Source organism: Oncorhynchus gorbuscha, linkage group LG21 (genome assembly GCF_021184085.1).
Source record: "Oncorhynchus gorbuscha isolate QuinsamMale2020 ecotype Even-year linkage group LG21, OgorEven_v1.0, whole genome shotgun sequence".
Classification (NCBI taxonomy): Eukaryota; Metazoa; Chordata; class Actinopteri; order Salmoniformes; family Salmonidae; genus Oncorhynchus; species Oncorhynchus gorbuscha.
The window spans coordinates 46,725,789-46,746,238 of record NC_060193.1 but is presented as its reverse complement, the minus strand read 5'-3'; the positions used below and the strand labels follow the sequence as shown (position 1 = coordinate 46,746,238).

The window sequence follows — 20,450 nt, the reverse complement described above, 5'->3', positions numbered from 1 at the left end:
CAATTCGATGTCCATGCCACTTCTATTTGAGATTAATGGTAATAACTGGATTATTGTATATAGTTTCAAAATGAAACGCAGAAACTCTGATAGTGATCCCCGTTATTGTACGCTCCCATTTAGAACTGCCCACTTTTAGGTAACACGTAAGTAACAAAAAGGTATGGCCCACTTAAAATGATTAATGGGCAGTTTGTATGTTGTTAATAAATAGTTATTTATTCGTTTTTGTAGATAGTTCATAGATACTTTGTAAATAAGCAATAGGCTATACATTGGTTGAAAATATAATTATTTTTATATGGTCACATCTGGACTTGAGTCACTATGGAATGCTCCATTTCTACAACAAGGGGATGCTGTTCAAATGTTGTTATACTTTACCACCAAAAATGGCAGGTTAAAACCATAACACATTGAAAGTCAATAATTGAAGCACTTAAATTAAGCGCGACAAACTCTAAATGGGACCTATAATCATTCAAATAAGGGCTTATTTGCGCTAAAATAACACATGTTGACCCCCCTTCTCCCGCGTGAAGCAAACCTATCGTATCAGCTGTTGCAACGCAAAGTAACTGTTACATTTTTGTGGCAGATGCTGGACTTTCCAGCAGCTGTGATATAAAATGGATTTTATATAAATGTACAGCTCTGAATGAGGTCAGCTTCACAACATGAGAAGGCAGGAAATGTGACTTCATGCAAGCGACTTTACAGTAAATATATTGGGGTAAGCTATTTTATTTAATCGGCTACGACATATTGCGATGTTTTGGGATGTCTGGTGTTTTCAGATGTAAAGTCACGGCTAGCTGTATCCTACTGAAATGTGTGTGAAAGTCCAATTATACCTTCAAATAATATTGTCTGGCGAGGCATTTTACAATACCGAATCGCACTTTATCTGGTTATGCCTAAGCAAAGAATTGTTCAACTTTGTTATGGGATCGAATTTGGCACTATAAAAACAAAACTGTTCAGTGGGGATATGGGATTCTGTGAATCACAGATGAATGAGGATTTATGAATCACAGAGCTGACTGATCACAAATGAGGTGTATGTGTGCGCGAAGTGTGTCTGAGAAATAAGGAATCACCCAGACAACATAGTCCTCGATCAACAGGTTGTGCTGGGTAAGTAGGCCTACATAATATGCGATTAGAACAGCATTTGACGACATATAACTGAAAAAGAACTTAAATCATCAACTTAATTCAGCCGCGGGACGATTTGTACTTGAGCTCTTGTTCGGGGGCTGGAACATAATTACAAATCATTTGAAGACTACAAATTGTCCACAAGGACCCCAAATAGATATAATGTTATAATTACTGTTTTATAATGTTATATAAAACAGTAATTTAATAACTCGCTGTCGTTTGTATAAGATCACATGTCTCTCTATTGTGCGTGGGAATACTTGGGAACAGATTTCTTAAATTAAAATCACTTGAAGCTGATTTCCTGGTGTTTTTACAGCCTTTTATGTAAAAAAAAAAGTGTTTTTGTTGTTGCTCTGAACACTTTGGGGGACAAATCAGATCATAAGGTTTCCTCAGGCCCCAGGTTCGACTGGGAATTGTTATTGGTTGGTCTGCCCTTGTCCCATTCTCTGGCTACAATATTGTTCTGGAGGGCCTGTAAGTCCCACAAGCATCTGGGCTCCGTTCCGGCTCCGACCAGCGATGCAGGCTACAGTATCCACTGAGAAAGGAAACCCTCCACTTCCCGCCATTGTTGACTGCAGGAAGGAAGAACTCTCTGTGTGACCTCATCCTGTTAGGCCAGTGCCATTGTATGGAGCTGCAGGCTAGGTTTCCTTACTCATGGCGTGTGTGTGTGTGGGTGGGTGATTCCCTGACTTAAGTACGTCAGTAAAGATCCAGCAGACAAGGACTAGACTGCTACAGTACAGACCTCAGCCTTGTTTGAGTGTTTGATGTTTTCAGTGGAAAAAAAGAGTGGGTATTCCAACATAAGAATGATACTGTTTTGGCCCAGTGAGTAAGCAACCACGTAAGGGATGGAAGATAAATGACCGTGTTTTCTATGCATTGCAGTGAAAAAGAAGGATCTCTGCTTTTGTAATATTCATTTAAGATGTATATTGATCTATTACCACACCATTACCTGTGCCATTTCATTTGTGATTTGTGTCATGTATTTTTGTCCAGAGGAAGAGAGGGGCAAAAAGCCCATTATAAATGGCATCAGTCAGACATACACCATCTTCCGTCTTCCCTCTGTGTTCCAGGTATAGCATAGCTGTCACTATGGCAACGAGCGCTGTTCCCAGTGACAATCTCCCCACGTATAAGCTGGTAGTGGTGGGGGATGGGGGAGTGGGGAAGAGTGCGCTCACCATTCAGTTCTTTCAGAAGATCTTTGTCCCTGATTACGACCCCACCATCGAGGACTCCTACCTCAAACACACTGAGATTGATGCCCAGTGGGCCATATTGGACGGTAAATGGATTTATAGATGTGCAGCACATACATTACAAATAAAGAGCCCAACTTGTTAACCTAGCCAAAAGTATTATATCGTTTCCCCCAGAAATAACCTTTGTAATGTACTGAAGAACAAGATGGAATGTTCTGTTATGAGGAGAGAAAAAAAGGAGAGCATTATTGTGCTGCCATTGTTAGATGTGAGGGATCAGCACACAGTTACACATATTTATGAATAACCAGGATCATTCATAATACTGTTCTCAAGTGTAGATGTTATATGTGGGACCTGTCTGATCGTGTTTGTCTCTGCAGTTCTGGATACAGCAGGCCAAGAGGAGTTCAGTGCTATGAGGGAACAGTACATGAGGACTGGGGACGGGTTCCTCATCGTGTTCTCTGTCACAGACAAGGCCAGCTTTGAACATGTGGACCGCTTCCATCAACTCATCCTCAGGGTGAAGGACCGGTGGGATTTACTACTTAACTTCCCACTGGTAGCCGTGGCCAGGACAACAGTCATTCCTGCATTCCGTTATTCAGGCATTCATGCATTTATTACTCTGTCCATCCATCCATTCGTTCATTTATTCATTGTTATTTTCCTTATTTTTTTAGGGAATCTTTTCCTATGGTTCTTGTGGCCAACAAAGTGGATCTGCTGCACTTACGTAAAATACCCAGTGATCAGGGGAGGGAGATGGCTAGTAAACACAGTGTGAGTGAATGTGTGAACTTTACATGTACAGTGGCAAGAAAAAGTATGTGAACCCTTTAGAATTACCTGGATTTCTGCATAAATTGGTTGTACAATTTGATCTGATCTTCATCTAAGTCACAACAATAGACAAACACCATCTGTTTAAACTAATAACATGCAAACAATGTTCATGTCTTTATTGAACACACCGTGTAAACATTCACAATGCAGGGTGGAACAAGTATGTGAACCCTTGGATTTAATAACTGGTTGACCCTCCTTTGGAAGCAATAACCTCAACCAAACGTTTTCTGTAGTTGCAGATCAGACCTGCACATGGTCAGGAAGAATTTTGAACCATTCCCCTTTACAAAACTGTTTCAGTTCAGCAATATTCTTGGGATGTCTGGTGTGAACCGCTCTCTTGAGGTCAAGCCACAGCATCTCAATCAGGTTGAGGTGAGGACTCTGACTGGGTCACTCCAGAAGACGTATTTTCTTCTGTTGAAGCCATTCTGTTGTTGATTTACTTCTGTGTTTTGGGTTGTTGTCCTGTTGCATCACACAACTTCTGTTGAGCTTCAATTGGCAGACAGATAGCCTTACATTGTCCTGCAAAATGTCTTGATAAACTTGGGAATTTATTTTTCCGTCGATGATAGCAAGCTGTCTAGGTCCTGAGGCAGCAAAGCAGCCCAAACCACGATGCTCCCTCCACCATACTTTACAGTTGGGATGAGGTTTTGATGTTGGTGTGCGGTGCCTTTTTTCCCGCTGTAGTTTCATCTGTCCATAGAATATTTTGCCAGTGGCGCTGTTGAAAATCCAGGTGACCTTTGCAAACTTTTTTTGGACAGCAGTGGCTCCAGGTTAGCTGACTCCTGACTCCAATTAGCTTTTGGAGAAGTCATTAGCCTAGGGGTTCACATACTTTTTCCAACCTACACTGTGAATGTTTAAATGATGTATTCAATATAGACAAGAAAAGAAAATACAATCATTTGTTTGTTATTTAAGCACACTGTGTTTGCCAATTGTTCTGACTTAGATGAAGATCAGATCAAATTTTATGTCAAATTTATTCATAAATCCAGGTAATTCCAAAGGGTTCACATACGTTGTATTGCCACTGTATGTAATCTACAGATATTGTTTGATCTCCATACTCAATTCTGAGCCTTTTAATTTACAGATAGCTTACATTGAAACCAGTGCTAAGGACCCAGCCATGAATGTTGACAAGGCGTTCCACGAGTTAGTTAGAGTAATCAGGTATGTTACCGCCACAGATTATTTAGAGAAGGGTTGTCTGTTTGATACAAAAGCTATGAGAGCCACTCTCTCTCTCTCTCTCTCTCTCTCTCTCTCTCTCTCTCTCTCTCTCTCTCTCTCTCTCTCTCTCTCTCTCTCTCTCTCTCACCCAGGCAACAGATTCCAGAGAGGAGCCTGAAGAAGAAGAGGAAAACCAAGTGGCGGGCCGACAGGTCCACTGTCTCCCACCGACTGCACTGTGTTGTCCTATGATGTTTTTTTACTTGTACAGCTGCTCCCTACAGGACAGGGGGAAGATGATTACATTTAGGAGTGTTTACTCTCTACACATAGTTCCAGGAGGCAGTTTGTACCCTCTATCCTGGCACATGAGTTAGGTGGAAGGGTCAGGTCCAGCAGCACAGGAGTTTCCCAGACACGGGATGAGACTGACTCGCCCTAAAAGGACCAGTGGAATAATTTACAGCTCTTCTGGGAATGTGAACTAACTTACTCAAGTACATGGTGATAAAGTAGCATCAACAGTGCCTTTATCTACCAATGAAGCTCTTTGACAGAGAAACTGGACATATGGGCTCACAAAGATAATCTGTAAATAATTAGGACATACTGTAGTAGGGTCACACAAACATCATTCTACTACGATGTAGGCCTTTAAAACTTGGTCCTTGTTGTTTTCAAATAGCTTTCTTGTTAAAGTCCCTATCATTAAGATGGAGGACATTGAGTAAAGCACTGGAAGGAGGGAGGAAACTGAGAGCTTTCCCCAGTGAGGGGGAGTATATTAGAGAGGGGAGTGAGAGGAGGGGAGAGGATGTGTCTGTTTGTGTTGGAATCAGTGGGCCTGTCAGACAACAGAGAGAAGAAGGGAAAGTGACGAAAGAGACACAGAGAGAGAAAGAGAGATTCCAAATGGATAGCATCTGGCAAAGGGACTCCAGACATTGTGTCAAAGCCTGGGAGGCAGCCAATGTGTAGCCCCATAATGTATACACGGAGAACGTCTTTATAATCTCCGAACAAGACTGTCATAGAACTGTATTGTAGCTTATTGAACACACCAAATGTCTTATTTGAATGTATACTTATGAACCGTGACCATTTTGACTTATCAGTGCTCACTGGATGTAGTTGTGCACTTCTCAAAACGCTTTAAACACACTATTGTGGTGTGTGCGTGCGTGCGTGAGTGCCCTGGATATGAACATATCCTAGACGATGAAATCTAATTTTTACATGTGAATATTAGATTTCTTTGCTACTATTTCACTATTTATTTTATATAAGTAATTTATTGCTGTGTTATCATTAGTACAAGGCTACCCCAGAGAGGCACAAAGCACAGAGCTTAACTAAGAAATTGATGGAACAAAAGACGCGTAGGCAAAGTATAAATGTGTGTTAATACATTTTGTGTTCTATTATCTGTGTACACATCTTGGGTCAACTGGTTTGTCTGGATAAAACCATAATTATAATGAAACAGAAGACTGTCTGTCTCTGTCAATCTCAGTGAATATTAGTGAGTTGATGGTGCCCTCCAGTGGATATAAATGCAACTGCAAGAATGGAACAACATTTAGCATGGTTGTACATTTGGCCCTTTATTCTGGGTGATATACAGTGCATTCAGAAAATATTCACGACCCTGGACTTTTTCCACATTTTGTTGTGTTACAGTCAGACTTGAGAAAAGCAGACATTGAGTATCCCTTTGAGCATGGTGAAGTTATTATTACACTTTGGATGGTGTATCAGTACCAAGTCACTACCAGGGCCGCCTCCAGGCATAAGCGACATAAGCAGTCGCTTATGTGTGTTTTTTTTTGGAACTCAGTCGGAGTCTGAACTTACTGTTGCACGTTAGAATAGTAGAATACACAAGGTGCAAGTTAAAAGTGTGGTTGTGCATCAGCAGGTTTTCCTCTTGTTTTGTCAGTCACTGACAGTCACTCACTTAGCCATGTCAGCGAACAATTTTTAGATTACTAAGTTTGTCTAAACTTGGGGCATGTGCCCAGGGGCCCTTTTTTAGGACCTTGTCTTTTTAACCACAGATCCTAGAAGCGCGCTGTTTTCACATACAGTGCGTTTGGAAAGTATTCAGACCCCTTGACTTTTTCCACATTTTGTTAGGTTAAAGCCTTATTCTAAATGTGATTAAATAGTTTCCCCCCACATCAATCTACACACAATACCACATAATGAATAAGCAAAAACAGGTTTTCAGAATGTTTTGCTAATTTCTTTAACATAAGAAAATGGAAAAATTATATTTACATAAGTATTCAGACCCTTTGGCAGTGATTACAACTTTGAGTCTTCTTGGGTATGATACTACAAGCTTGGCACACCTGTATTTGGGGAGTTTCTCCCATTCTTCTCTGCAGATCCTCTCAAGCTCTGTCAGGTTGGATGGGGAGCATTGCTGCACAGCTATTTTAAGGCCTCTCCAGAGATGTCCGATCGGGTTCATGTCCGGGCTCTGGCTGGGCCACTCAAGGACACCTGTCCCAAAGCCACTTAGGTTTGTTGTCCTGTTGGAAGGCGAACCTTCACCCTAGTCTGAGGTCCTGAGCGCTCTGGAGCAGATTTTCATCAAGGGTCTCTCTGTACTTTGCTCCGTTCATCTTTGCCTCGACCCTGACTAGTCTCCCAGTCTCTGCCGCTGAAATACATCCCCACAGCATGATGTTGCCACCATCATGTTTCACCATAGGGATGGTGTAAATAAGGCATTTCTGTTTTTTATTTGTAATACATTTTTGCTTTGTCATTATGGGGTATTGTGTGTAGAGTCAAGGGGTCTAAATACTTTCCGAAGGCACTGTATGTAAAATCAAATCAAATTTTATTTGTCACATACACATGGTTAGCAGATGTTAATGCGAGTGTAGCGAAATGCTTGTGCTTCTAATTCCGACAATGCAGTAATAACCAACAGACACTGTGATGAAGATGATGAATACAAGGTTGAAAAGTGGCAGAATATCCATTTCAAACACTCCACCCCATGGCAAAATGGGTAGAATTGAAGAAATTGTGCTTTAGAACCACTAAACCCCTCTCTGCCAAATAGCAAAATGAGCAGAATTGCATGAAATGTGTTATAAAATTGCTACATTTTCTCTCCACACCATGGCAAAATGTGTAGAACTACAGAAAACCTGCGTGAAAACGGCAACATTTTCTGTACGCTTCATGGCAAAATGGGTAGAATTACAAATGAACTTTAAAACGTACATTTTTTCTCTCTCTGCCGTCAAGAGGGGGTCTACTAAAACATCTTGCCCTCAACCAAATCTCACTTAGGGCCCCGTAAGCCTAGATCCAGCCCTGGCCACTACAAAGACGTGTCCTTTTTAACTCGATACTAACCGAAATGACAGAGTGAAAAGAAGGAAGCCTGTACAGAATAAAAAATATTCCAAAACATGCATCCTGTTTGCGCTAAGGCACTAAATTAAACCTGCAAAAAAATGGGGCAAACCCAACACAACACTGAGTATCACTCTTCATATTTTTAAGCATGGTGGTGGCTGCATCATGTTATAGGTATGTTCGTCTTCGGCAAGAACTAGGGAGTTTTTAAGAGTAAAAATAAACATAATAGAGCTAAGTACAGGCAAAATCCTAGAGGAAAACCTGGTTGAGTGCTTTCCAACAGACCCTGGGGAGACAAGTTCACCTTTCAGCAGGACAATAACCTAAAACACAAGGCCAAATATACACTGGAGTTGCTTACCAAGACGGCATTGAATGTTCCTGAGTGGCCTAGTTACAGATGTATCTTAAATCCGCTTGAAAATCTATGGCAAGACATGAAAATGGCTGTCTAGCAATGATCAACAACCAATTTGACAGAGCTTGAAGAGTTTTTTAAAGAATAATGTGCACATATTGTACAATCCAGGTGTGCAAAGCTCTTAGAGACCCAGAAAGACTCACAGCTGTAATCGCTGCCAACAGGGATTCTAATCTGTATTGAATCAGGGCTGTGCATATTTTATGTAAATTTGATATTTCTGTATTTATTTTTCAATAAATGTGCAGAAATGTCTGAAAACATGTTTTCACTTTTTCATTATGGGGAATTGTGTGTAGATGGGTAAGAAAAAAATATGAAGATTTAAACCATTTTACATTTTCAAGGGCTATGAATACTTTCTGAAGGCACTGTATCCCACAGAAAGCTAAGCACTGAAATAGCCAAATCTAGTTTATGTAATGGATCAATTTGTTGATCAACTGAAAATTCTCTGAATATATCAAATCCTATCCATGTGGCCCTTTTTCTAAGCATGCTGCATTTTAGACAGCGGTGTTCAATTCACGATAATCCAAATGAGGCTTGTGACTAAGTGTACGTCGTAGTGAAGAGGGTTGATGATGAGTAATGCGATCCTTTGTGATCAACCTCTAAAAGTGTACTGTAGGGGAAATGGTCCGGCCCAGAGAGTAGTACAATGGATCACGCAGAGCACGACACACAGTACAAAGACCAACAGCAGTGTAGATAATTAACATGCTTCTTTAAATAGGCCAACATAATGTCAAGGAGTTCTTAAGAAAGAAACTAACATGACCATGTCAATCTGAAAGTATCAACAGGCTAACATGACCATCTGGCATCAATATTACAAAACAAACTCTTATACATTGCAGATTATGCAAACTATGATATATTCCGGTACAAGAGTAAGATAAAAAAAAAATTAATGATTTACCCACCTAAAGTAATGTTGGACCAACGATGGATTTCAACAGCTCTCCAGTCTCACACACTGCGCATGCGCAATCCCATAACTGCTTGCACACCTCATTTATGAATCTCGTAAAGGGACAGTGCCATCTAGTGGATATAAATGAATACAGCTATGCGCTTTTACCACCTTGCTACATTTTTGAAATTTATTTAAAATTTATTTTCCCGTTATTTAACCAGGCAAGTCAGTTAAGAACACATTCTTATTTTCAATGACGTCCTGGAAAACCTGCCTGTTCAGCGGCAGAACAACAGATTTGTCCCTTGTCAGCTCAGGGGTTTGAACTCGCAACTATCCAGTCACTAGTCCAACGCTCTAACCACTAGGCTACGCTGCCGCCCCATTGAGGATATATCCGATTTTTCATATTTTCTTGCTCGGCTTATATATCCATGTTATTCTATATGTATTTTATTCTATTCTATATTCTAGTTTTCTGGGATCGAATAAATTGAGAACATTATTGTTTTAACCTGTTTTAAATGTACAGTAATACTCCCATTTTATTTGTCATATTGTCAGTATAGACAGATATTTGCCTCCTTTCTAATCTTCTCTATTTTGCCAATTTTTGATACTGAATGTTATCAGATCTTCAACCAAAACCTAATATTAGATAAAGGGAACCTGAGTAAACCAATAACACAACAATTATATACTTATTTCATTAATTTCATAAGCAAAGTTATGTAAGTCTGCAACACTCAATGCCAACACTCAATGTGAAAAAGTAAATTTCCTCTTACACTCAATAACTGGTTGTGCCACCTTTAGTTGCAATGACACCAACCAAAAGCTTCCTGTAATCATTGATCAGTCTCTCATGTCAATGTGGAGGAATTTTGTCCCACCTTTCCATGCAGGACTGCTGTAACTCAGTGACATTTGTGGGGTTTCAAGCATGGATTGCTTGTTTCAAGTCCTGCCACAACATCTCAATCGAGATTAGGTCTGGACTTTGACCAGGTTATTCCAAAACTTCAATTTTTTATTTTTTTTAGCCATTTTCATGTGTATTTTGGATCATTGTCTTGCTGCATGACCCAGCTGCGCTTCAGCTTCAGCTTTCAGACAGATGTCCTGACATTCTCCTGTAGAATTCTCTGATACAGAGAATAATTCATGGTTCCTTCTATATTAAGGCAAGTCGCCCAGATCCTGAGGCAGTAAAGCATCTCCAAACCATCACACGACAACCACCATGCTTGACCGTTGGTATGAGGTTCTCACTGTGGAATGCAGTGTTTGGTTTTTGCCAGGCATAATGGGACCCATCTCTGACCTGCAGCATCAGGTAGGTTCACAGCGCAAGCTACACAGCCTCCTCATCCTTTGGTTTGGCTTCTCTTCAAGGTTACCCACCACATTGGCTTGCTAGGAAGGCCTAATGTTTCTTTATATTTCCCCATTTTTTAAAAATATTCATTGTTTTTGTTGTCATTTTCAAAGCTTCACAGGTTCATTTCAAATAGTTCATCTTATTTTTTACTCCCCCACCTCCTTTTTCAGCCCTTTAAAAAAAAAAAAAAGTAGGTGGAAGTCTGTTTAGCTCCTGTAACTGCTACGCAGCGCAATCACATAGCTACATCACAATTACAGCCGTTGCCAGTTAAGGAATATTAAACCCAATGATCCTTTCATTTGAGTGGTAAGGCTACCCATTCCAGTACTGTACGTATTCATGTCTGACACTGCACCTGTGTCCGTGCTTTAAAAATAACATGTCTTTTCTTATCGGGTTCTTTTCCCAAAGCATTGTGTTTATCAGTCTCATATTTCTGAATAAAGGAGGGGCCGGAGGAAGGAGAGTTACACGGAAACCTGCAGAGGTACAGAGGGTAAGATGGACAAAAGGGCACTGACTTCACACTTTTTTGACCCTGTTTGAAATGTCTGTCTGAGCCTAGGACACAAAGACCTGTAAGGTATTGAACAATGTGTTAACTGTCGTGTCTACATAGGTTACACTGTTGAAATGTGTCGTTCTTTCTCTTAGAACCACATCCAAACATGAAAGTCTTTGCTTTTGGTCTCCTGCTCCTGGTGGCCGTCATCTATGGTACATATCTCTTCATGTTGAAGCATCCTAATGTTTTTCTTTTCAAAAGTTCAAATGAAATAAAAACCTCGATCGTAGGTCAGTAGTGTGCACTAGGCTACACACTATGACTGTGGCCATTGACTTTCAAGGTTTACTCAGGTTTTCGTTAATGTTTCTCTATTTCTCTCTCTCTCTTTCTCTCCCCCCTCTCTCAGGTGAGGCCCCGCAGGGCCATAAGTGTGTCCGGGCCACGCCAGGCAGTGGTGATTGTGTGGGGACTGTGGAGACCTGTCCTCCCGAGCTGGACGCCTGTGCCAAAGTGACCTACCCTTCCCCTTATGGTGAGTCCCAGCACCATTCAGTCGGCATGGCATACAGCCACAATCACTGCCACAGTGCCTTATTAATCCAACCAGAAATCCATTAAAGACATACACACACAAACAACAGAAATCTATTTACTAGTTAGGCCTACAAGATTATCACTCAGTCGAAAGTCATTACCCGCTGGACAAAAACTGGTTGAGTCAATGTTGCTTCCATGTCATTTTAACCCCACAAGAATCTAGGTGATGACGTTGAATCAACATAGAAAACTGATTGGGTTGGAAAAAGGTCATCAACGTAAGGGCATTTCCTCTTTTTATCACCCAGCTTTGAACCTAAATCCAATGACATGGTGACAGTTCTTGTTGATTTCATGTTGAAATGAACGTTAGTTGAGACCTCAACCAAATGTAAGTCAAAACTAGATGTTGAACTGACGTCTGTGCCCTGTGGGTATCGTCATCATCATGTCTCTCCCCCCCTCTCTATCTTTCTCTCTCTATTTCTCCAGAGAACACCTTCCACAAGTCCTGCTTCAAGATGATGGAGTGCCTGAAGCTTGGTGTGACCGAGGGTCTGAGTATCACCTGCTGCAACTGGAACAACTGCAACTTATAAGACCCATGGCCTCTATTCACCTTCTGTATCATTGGTATGCGTGTGGCTGGAGCCCAGTTCAAATGGCAATGAAATACATTCAGTATTGCAAAAGGATATTTTAACCTTTTGTTCCTGATTACAAAATATGTCTAAATGTCATAATAAGAACTTGTTTACATGTGATATGAATGATTCATCATCCAACACCACCTCTTAGATAAACTTCGCACACCAGTCAGTTGTTTTGTTGCGCTTTAATATTTCGAAATTCTCTTTACCCCCTGTCCTGGAATGTCCCAGTATGGAACACGACACTGCAAACCTTTGTCTCGTGAAATCCGGGAATTTCCATTCTTTTACAGAGAGACAAAGGGCACTGCTTGTGCTAAACCTGAGTAAATCCATTGCCCAAAATCTCACACAAGTGACTCATAGATAGCAGCTTTATTAGCATACTGTGCTGTATAAAGGAGACGGAGAAGGAGAGGAGAGTAAAGGAAGCTCAATACACCTAAAGGAAATACAATCAGGTGAGCAACTACTCTACTATCTACAGCACCTAATAACTTTGTCTCGTGATACTGTGCTACTGGGCTTGTGAAATGGTTGGTTTCAGAATGCTCCTGCACATTTCAAATAAATCAGACTTAACATGTTGCAATTGTTGAACATTGTATAATCCCACCACATAGAGGGAGTCTTTGGTGATGTCTTTTTTCTATTGTTGGAACGACAGATCAAAAGACTCCTGAAGAAAGGAAAAATGAAAGCTGTATGTTTTTCTCTGCTCCTCCTGCTGCTGGCGTGTAGCTTTGGTGAGTCTGCCCAACAAGGTCTTCATCTCATTTCATGTCTTTATTCGACAGGGACAATGCCAAATAAACACATGTACCAGATTAAAGATAGATTATTCTCTTCTCCATTCTTTATGCTCCAGTTTCCCAGTCAACACAATGGATAACCAGACACACTCCAATACAACAGAGATGATGCTGTTCTTCTGTTTTCTCCAGGAGAGGGCCTGAGATGCAACCGTTGTGTTGGCAAAGGCTGCAGAAACACAGTGGAGACCTGCCGTGTTGACCATGACACCTGCGGCACGGTCTTATCCCCTTCAAGCCCCCACTCCGTACGTATCTATTATCCCCTTCACTAGGCAGTATACCCTGAGTTTCATCTGTATATACCCCTTCACTAGGCAGTATACCCTGAGTTTCATCTGTATATACCCCTTCACTAGGCAGTATACCCTGAGTTTCATCTGTATATACCCCTTCACTAGGCAGTATACCCTGAGTTTCATCTGTATATACCCCTTCACTAGGCCTGAGTTTCATCTGTATATACCCCTTCACTAGGCAGTATACCCTGAGTTTCATCTGTATATACCCCTTCACTAGGCAGTATACCCTGAGTTTCATCTGTATATACCCCTTCACTAGGCAGTATACCCTGAGTTTCATCTGTATATACCCCTTCACTAGGCAGTATACCCTGAGTTTCATCTGTATATACCCCTTCACTAGGCAGTATACCCTGAGTTTCATCTGTATATACCCCTTCACTAGGCAGTATACCCTGAGTTTCATCTGTATATAGTTTCCCCTTCACTAGGCAGTATACCCTGAGTTTCATCTGTATATACCCCTTCACTAGGCAGTATACCCTGAGTTTCATCTGTATATACCCCTTCACTAGGCAGTATACCCTGAGTTTCATCTGTATATACCCCTTCACTAGGCAGTATACCCTGAGTTTCATCTGTATATACCCCTTCACTAGGCAGTATACCCTGAGTTTCATCTGTATATATCCCTTCACTTGGCACTTTACTGTGTTTAACCTTAGGATCAGTAACCAATCGGGAAAACACAAAATATTGGATCCTTTTGATTGACATTTAAGGAAAACGTTTGCTTTATCCAATCAAGAAAATGTGCTGGTTTGTGTCTTCTGTATCTGGTGTTTTATCCTGTCTCGCTTCTCTCTCTCCACAGCTATCTCATACTTCAAGAGATGCATGAAGATGTCAGAATGCATGCTGCTGGGAAGCAACAAGGACATTGATGCCTATTGCTGCACCACCAACCAATGCAACTGAGAGACACATCCTCTGTCTACCATACTGTATACTATACAGTCCATTAATTGTACTAATCAATGCACATGATTGAAACTGCCAAGAAGAAACAGAAATAAAGTTGTACTTTTTTTGCAAACAGTTAGCATTTATTGATTATTTATGTTTGACATCGTTAACATGTGATTAGCCAGGTGATGGCCTGAAACATGAGCACTGCACTGAGCAAGTTCAGTTTATACACGATAAGTCATATACAGCCTATATTATGTATTACTCAATACCTCCACAGAAAATATAGGCTACATTTAGTTGTTCTGTTGAGGGTTTGATATCTTAAATGTATCATTACACACTCTGTCCCGATGTGGACTGTCCACATGTGGAACAGAGCAGACCGTGGATAACTATAGTTTTAACTATGCTTCTGGAAAAGTTTTTTTTTTTTAATCCGGGAAATTGACTACTTTTCTAAGCTATTTGAAAACAGATCTCAGAAATCGATTACTTTTTAAAATGTAAATACACATCTCAGAAAGTAAGTACTTTTGTTTAACTATTTGAATACAGACCTGAGAAAGCAACTGTTTCAAAAAGTACATTGGCAAGAAAAAGTATGTGAACCCTTTGGAATTACCTGGATTTCTGCATAAATTGGTCATCAAATTTGATCATCTTAGTCACAACAATAGACAAACACAGTCTGCTTAAACTAATAACACACAAACAATTATACGTTTCCATGTCTTTATTGAACCCACCGTGTAAACACTCTCAGTGCAGGGTGGGAAAAGTATGTGAACCCTTGGATTTAATGACTGGTTGACCCTCCTTTGGCAGCAATAAACAACCCGTTTTAAAATGCTGTGGCTTGACCTCAAGAGAGCGGTTCACACCAGACATCCCAAGAATATTACTGAACTGAAACAGTTTTGTAAAGAGCAATGGTCCAAAATTCCTCTCAAATGTTGTGCAGGTCTTATCTGCAACTACAGAAAACTTTTGGTTGAGTTTATTGCTGCCAAAGGAGGGTCAACCAGTTATTAAATCCAAGGGTTCACATACTTTTCCCACCCTGCACTGAGAATGTTTACACGGTGTGTTCAATAAAGACATGAAAACGTATAATTGTTTGTGTGTTATTCGTTTAAGCAGACTGTGTTTGTCTATTGTTGTGACTAAGATGAACATCAGATCAAATTGTATGACTAATATATGCAGAAATACAGGTAATCCCAAAGGGTTCACATACTTTTTCTTGCCACTGTATATAGAGTAGGCTAAGGGAACTACTTGTGCTAAACCTAAGTAAATATTGCCATTATCTCACACAAGTGACTCATAGATAGCAGCTTTATTAGCATATTATGCTGTATAAAAGGAGAAGGAGAGGAAAGTCAAGTAAAAGAGAGCTGGACATACATCCAAAGGAAATACAATCAGGTGAGCAACTACTCCACAACCTATTGCTCTTCATAACTTTGTCTCATGATATTGTGCCACTTGGGTTGTGAAATGGTTGGTTTCAGAATGTTTCTGCACATTTAAAGCAAATAAGAGGTAGACCTACAGTGTGTAGACCTACATAGACTTACAGTACATGTTGTAAATGTTGGACAGGATAATCCCACCATAGAAATGGAGTATTAGATGATGCATTATTTTCTATTGTTGGAACGACAGATCTAAATACTCCTGAAGAAAGGAAAGATGAAAGCTGTATGTTTTTCTCTGCTTCTCCTGCTGCTGGCATGTAGCTTTGGTGAGTTTGCCCAACAAGGTCTTCTTTTAGCATATAATAACTCACCAACAGCAAATCTTTAACTGTTCAAACTACATACACCAAACTAACTTTCACATGTTCAGGCTATCCTAAATTATAATGACTTTTTGACAAACTGTAACTACATGTATATACATTTGTATAAAATAACCCACCAACAGTAACTCTTGAACCGTTGAAGCTAGATACACCAAACCAATTTTCGCATGTTCAGGCTATCCTAACATTTCCTTTACCCTACTTTGTCAACTATGACCAGTTACAGTACCACCATTACTACTGCAGACACTACCACTACAAAACTAAATGTCCTCTCACTGTCGACTGTGTTTATTTTCAGCAAACTTAACATATATAAATATTTGTATGAACATAACAAGATTCAACAACTGAGACATAAACTGAACAAGTTCCACAGACATATGACTAACAGAAATTGAATAATGTGTCCCTGAACAAAGGGGGGGGGGTCAAAATCAAAAGTAACAGTCAGTATCTGGTGTGGCCACCAGCTGCATTAAGTACCGCAGTGCATCTCCTCCTCATGGACTGCACCAGATTTGCCAGTTATTGCTGTGAGATGTTACCCCACTTTTCCACCAAGGCACCTGAAAGTTCCCGGACATTTCTGGGGGAATGGCCCTAGCCCTTGAGATCCGGGCTCTTCGCTGGCCATGGCAGAACACTGACATTCCATTCCTGTCTTGCAGGAAATCACGCACATAACGAGCAGTATGGCTTGTGGCAATGTCATGCTGGAAGGTCATGTCAGGATGAGCCTGCAGGAAGGGTACCACATGAGGGAGGAGGATGTCTTCCCTGTAACGCATAGCTTTGTAATTGCCTGCAATGACAACAAGCTCAGTCCGATGATGCTGTGATACACCGCCCCAGAACATGATGCACCCTCCACCTCCAAATCGACCCCGCTCCAGAGTACAGGCCTCGGTGTAACGGTGTAACACTCATTCCTTCGACGATAAATGCGAATCTGACCATCACCCCTGGTGAGACAAAATCGCAAATCGTCAGTAAAGAGCACTTTTTGCCAGTCCTGCCAGGTCCAGCGACGGTGGGTTTGTGCCCATAGGCAATGTTGTTGCCGTTGATGTCTGGTGAGGACCTGCCTTACAACAGGCCTACAAGCCCTCAGTCCAGCCTCTCTCAGCCTACTGTGGACAGTCTGAGCACTGATTGAGGGATTGTGCATTCCTGGTGTAACTCAGGCAGTTGTTGTTGCCATCCTGTACCTGTCCTGCAGGTGTGATGTTCGGATGTACCGATCCTGTGCATGTGTTGTTACACGTGGTCTGCCAATGCGAGGACAACGGGCTGTCCGTTCTGTCTCCCTGTAGCGCTGTCTTAGGCATCTCACATAACAGACATTGCTGTTTATTGCCTTGGCTACATCCGCAGTCCTCATGCCTCCTTGCAACATGCCTATGGTACTTTCACGCAGATGAGCAGGGACTCTGGGCATCTTTCTTGTGGTGTTTTTCAGAGTCAGTAGAAAGGCCACTTTAGTGTCCTAAGTCTTCATAACTGTGACCTTAATTGCCTACCCTCTGTAAGCTGTTAGTGTCTTAACGACCGTTCCACAGGTGCGTGTTCATGAATTGTTTATGGTTCATTGAATAAGCATGGGAAACAGTGTTTAAACCCTTTACAATTGAAGATCTGTGAAGTTATTTGGATTTTTACAAATTTTCTTTGAAATACAGGGTCCTGAAAAAGGGACATTTCTTTTTTTGCTGAGTTTATAATGTATTTCAAAACCATACACACTTTGAAACAAGCTAGCAAACACAGCACATTTTCTTCAGGATATGTACTTTCCAGTGATCACTGTTAGCCTAAAGAGTTTATTTATTAGATACAACTACAGCTAGCTATCAAGTAGGCCTGAATACGAACCTATTCTACCTAGTTCTTCAACGACCACAAAAACATACTTTTAAAGAGCTGTCATCTCTAGGGGCACCATCACATTTCTCCCTCCAAATAATATCGTAAAACGTTCTAATCATTATATAATCATTCAACTAAAATCAAACTTCAATCACACGGAACATTTTACAAAAGTAAATTGTGCATCGACTTGTCTAAAACCCACAGCGTGAATGATTTGGAGTTGCTTTACTTTCCTAAGTGTTGTCCACCTGATCCTGCTTTTTATTCCCACCTTCTGACATCTTCGCATTGTCCTGTCTTTCTGCTGTTATGTTTCACACGCAACAACTGTAGTTCAGACGTTTTTGTGATACAGCTGCCCCGCAATCCAGTGTAACGTGGTTGATATGGTCGTCTATCAAAGCAATCAAAGCAATCATTTTACTACAGTGCCTTCAGAAAGTGTTCATGTCCCTTGACTTATTCCACTGTTGTTGTGTTACTGCCGAAATGGATTAAATCTATATTTTATTTCACCCATCTTCACACAATACCTCGCAATGACAAAGTGAAAACAAGTTTTCAGACATTTTAGCAAGTTTAATGAAAATTAAATACAGAAATATTTCATTTACAATAGTATTCAATCCCATGAGTCAATACACGTTAGAATCACCTTTGGCAGCGATTGGATCGGTGAGTCTTTCTGGGTAAGCCTCAAAGAGATTTGCAGACCTGGATTGTACAGTACTTGCACAATATTATTCTTTTTTAAATCTACACGCTCTGTCAGGTTGGTTGGTAATCATTTCTAGACAGCCATGTTCAAGCCAATTTCAGTCAAAAAATGTACTAGGCCACTCAGGAACATTCAATGTTGTCTTGGTAAGCAGCTCCAGTTTACATTTGGCCTTGTGTTTTAGTTTATTTTCCTGCTGATGAGTACATTTGTCTCCCAGGGTCTGTTGGAAGGCAAACTGACCCAGGTTTTCCTCTAGGATTCTGCTTGTACTTTGCTCTATTCGGTTTATTTTTACACTTAAAAACTCACTAGTCCTTGCCGAAGGAAAGTATGCTTGAAAAATATGAAGAGTGGTACTCAGTGATGTGTTGTGTTGGGTTTGCCCCAAACATACAGTAACGCCTTGTATTCAGGACATAAAGTTAATTTCTTTGCCACATATTTTGCAGGTTTAATTTCGTGCCTTATTGCAAACAGTATGCATGTTATGGAATATTTTTATTCTGTACAGGCGTCCTTCTTTTCACTGTTGATTGTTGTGTTACATTCACTGGACTCCCACCAATTAAACTTCATGTACAATTACCATCTAATTTTATTTCTTTATTTGACAGGGACAATGTCAAATAAACACATGTACCAGATTAAAGCTAGCTTATTCTCATCTCCATTCTATCATTATACACAATGGATAACCAGACACACTCCAATACAACAGAGATGACGCTGTTCTTCTGTTTTCTCCAGGAGAGGGCCTGAGATGCAACCGATGTATTGGCAATGGCTGCAGTAACACAGTGGAGACCTGCCGTGTTGACCATGACACCTGTGCCATGGTCATATTCAAGTACCCACTTCGTACGTACTGCATCTATTATCCCCTTCACTAGGCAGTATACCCTGAGTTTCATCTGTATATACCCCTTCACTAGGCAGTATACCCTGAGTTTCATCTGTATATACCCCTTCACTAGGCAGTATACTCTGAGTTTCATCTGTATATACCCCTTCACTAGGCAGTATACCCTGAGTTTCATCTGTATATACCCCTTCACTAGGAAGTATACTCTGAGTTTCATCTGTATATACCCCTTCACTAGGCAGTATACCCTGAGTTTCATCTGTATATACCCCTTCACTAGGCAGTATACCCTGAGTTTCATCTGTATATACCCCTTCACTAGGCACTTTACAGTGTTTAACCCTAGGATCAGTAACCAATCGGGAAAACACAAAATACTTGATCCTTTTGATTGGCATCTAAGGAATCGTTTGCTTTATCCAATCAAGAAAATGTGCTGGTTTGTATCTGGTGTTTTATCCTGTCTCGCTTCTCTCTCTCCACAGCTATCTCATACTTCAAGAGATGCATGAAGATGTCAGAATGCATGCTGCTGGGAAGCAACAAGGACATTGATGCCTATTGCTGCACCACCAACCAATGCAACTGAGAGACACATCCTCTGTCTACCATACTGTATACTATACAGTCCATTAATTGTACTAATCAATGCACATGATTGAAACTGCCAAGAAGAAACAGAAATAAAGTTGTACTTTTGCTTCTTTGTTCCAAATAGTTTGCATTTAATTATTATTTATGTTTGACATAATTAAACTGTGATTAGCCAGGTGAAACATGAGCACTGCACTGAGCAAGTTTATATTTTCTGTGGTGGTACAGGGTAATACATCATATAGGCTATAAACTAGTCCTGTATATGACTTGTATGTGATTTATCAGCTATAAACTAGACTCCATTCAGCTTAAAAGTGTCATTACACACTCTGTCC

General features: G+C 40.6%; 2 protein-coding genes across 2 annotated transcripts; both read left to right on the top strand.

The window, feature by feature from the left end:
• The first annotated feature begins 592 nt into the window (after positions 1-592).
• Positions 593-6,809, top strand: LOC124007671 (ras-related protein M-Ras). Its single transcript, XM_046318350.1, has 6 exons — positions 593-733; positions 2,259-2,470; positions 2,771-2,924; positions 3,074-3,173; positions 4,348-4,427; positions 4,580-6,809. Exons 2-6 carry the CDS (start codon positions 2,278-2,280, stop codon positions 4,677-4,679), a joined length of 627 nt encoding a protein of 208 aa, XP_046174306.1. The 5' UTR covers positions 593-733; positions 2,259-2,277; the 3' UTR covers positions 4,680-6,809.
• Positions 6,810-12,449: 5,640 nt separating this feature from the next.
• On the top strand, positions 12,450-20,233 carry LOC124008951 (phospholipase A2 inhibitor 31 kDa subunit-like). The gene is given in 6 exon segments (XM_046320552.1): positions 12,450-12,691; positions 12,898-12,976; positions 13,175-13,272; positions 13,275-13,290; positions 14,159-14,356; positions 20,202-20,233. Coding segments are annotated over 4 exon segments (270 nt in total). The 5' UTR covers positions 12,450-12,691; positions 12,898-12,924; the 3' UTR covers positions 14,263-14,356; positions 20,202-20,233.
• Positions 20,234-20,450: the final 217 nt, after the last annotated feature.

Coding starts and splice junctions, on each gene's coding strand:
- LOC124007671 (XM_046318350.1), top strand. CDS start 2,278: ATGGCAACGAGCGCTGTTCCCAGTGACAATCTCCCCACGTATAAGCTG. Junction 2,925..3,073: donor ATCCTCAGGGTGAAGGACCG/GTGGGATTTACT, acceptor TTATTTTTTTAG/GGAATCTTTTCCTATGGTTC. Junction 3,174..4,347: donor AGATGGCTAGTAAACACAGT/GTGAGTGAATGT, acceptor TTTAATTTACAG/ATAGCTTACATTGAAACCAG.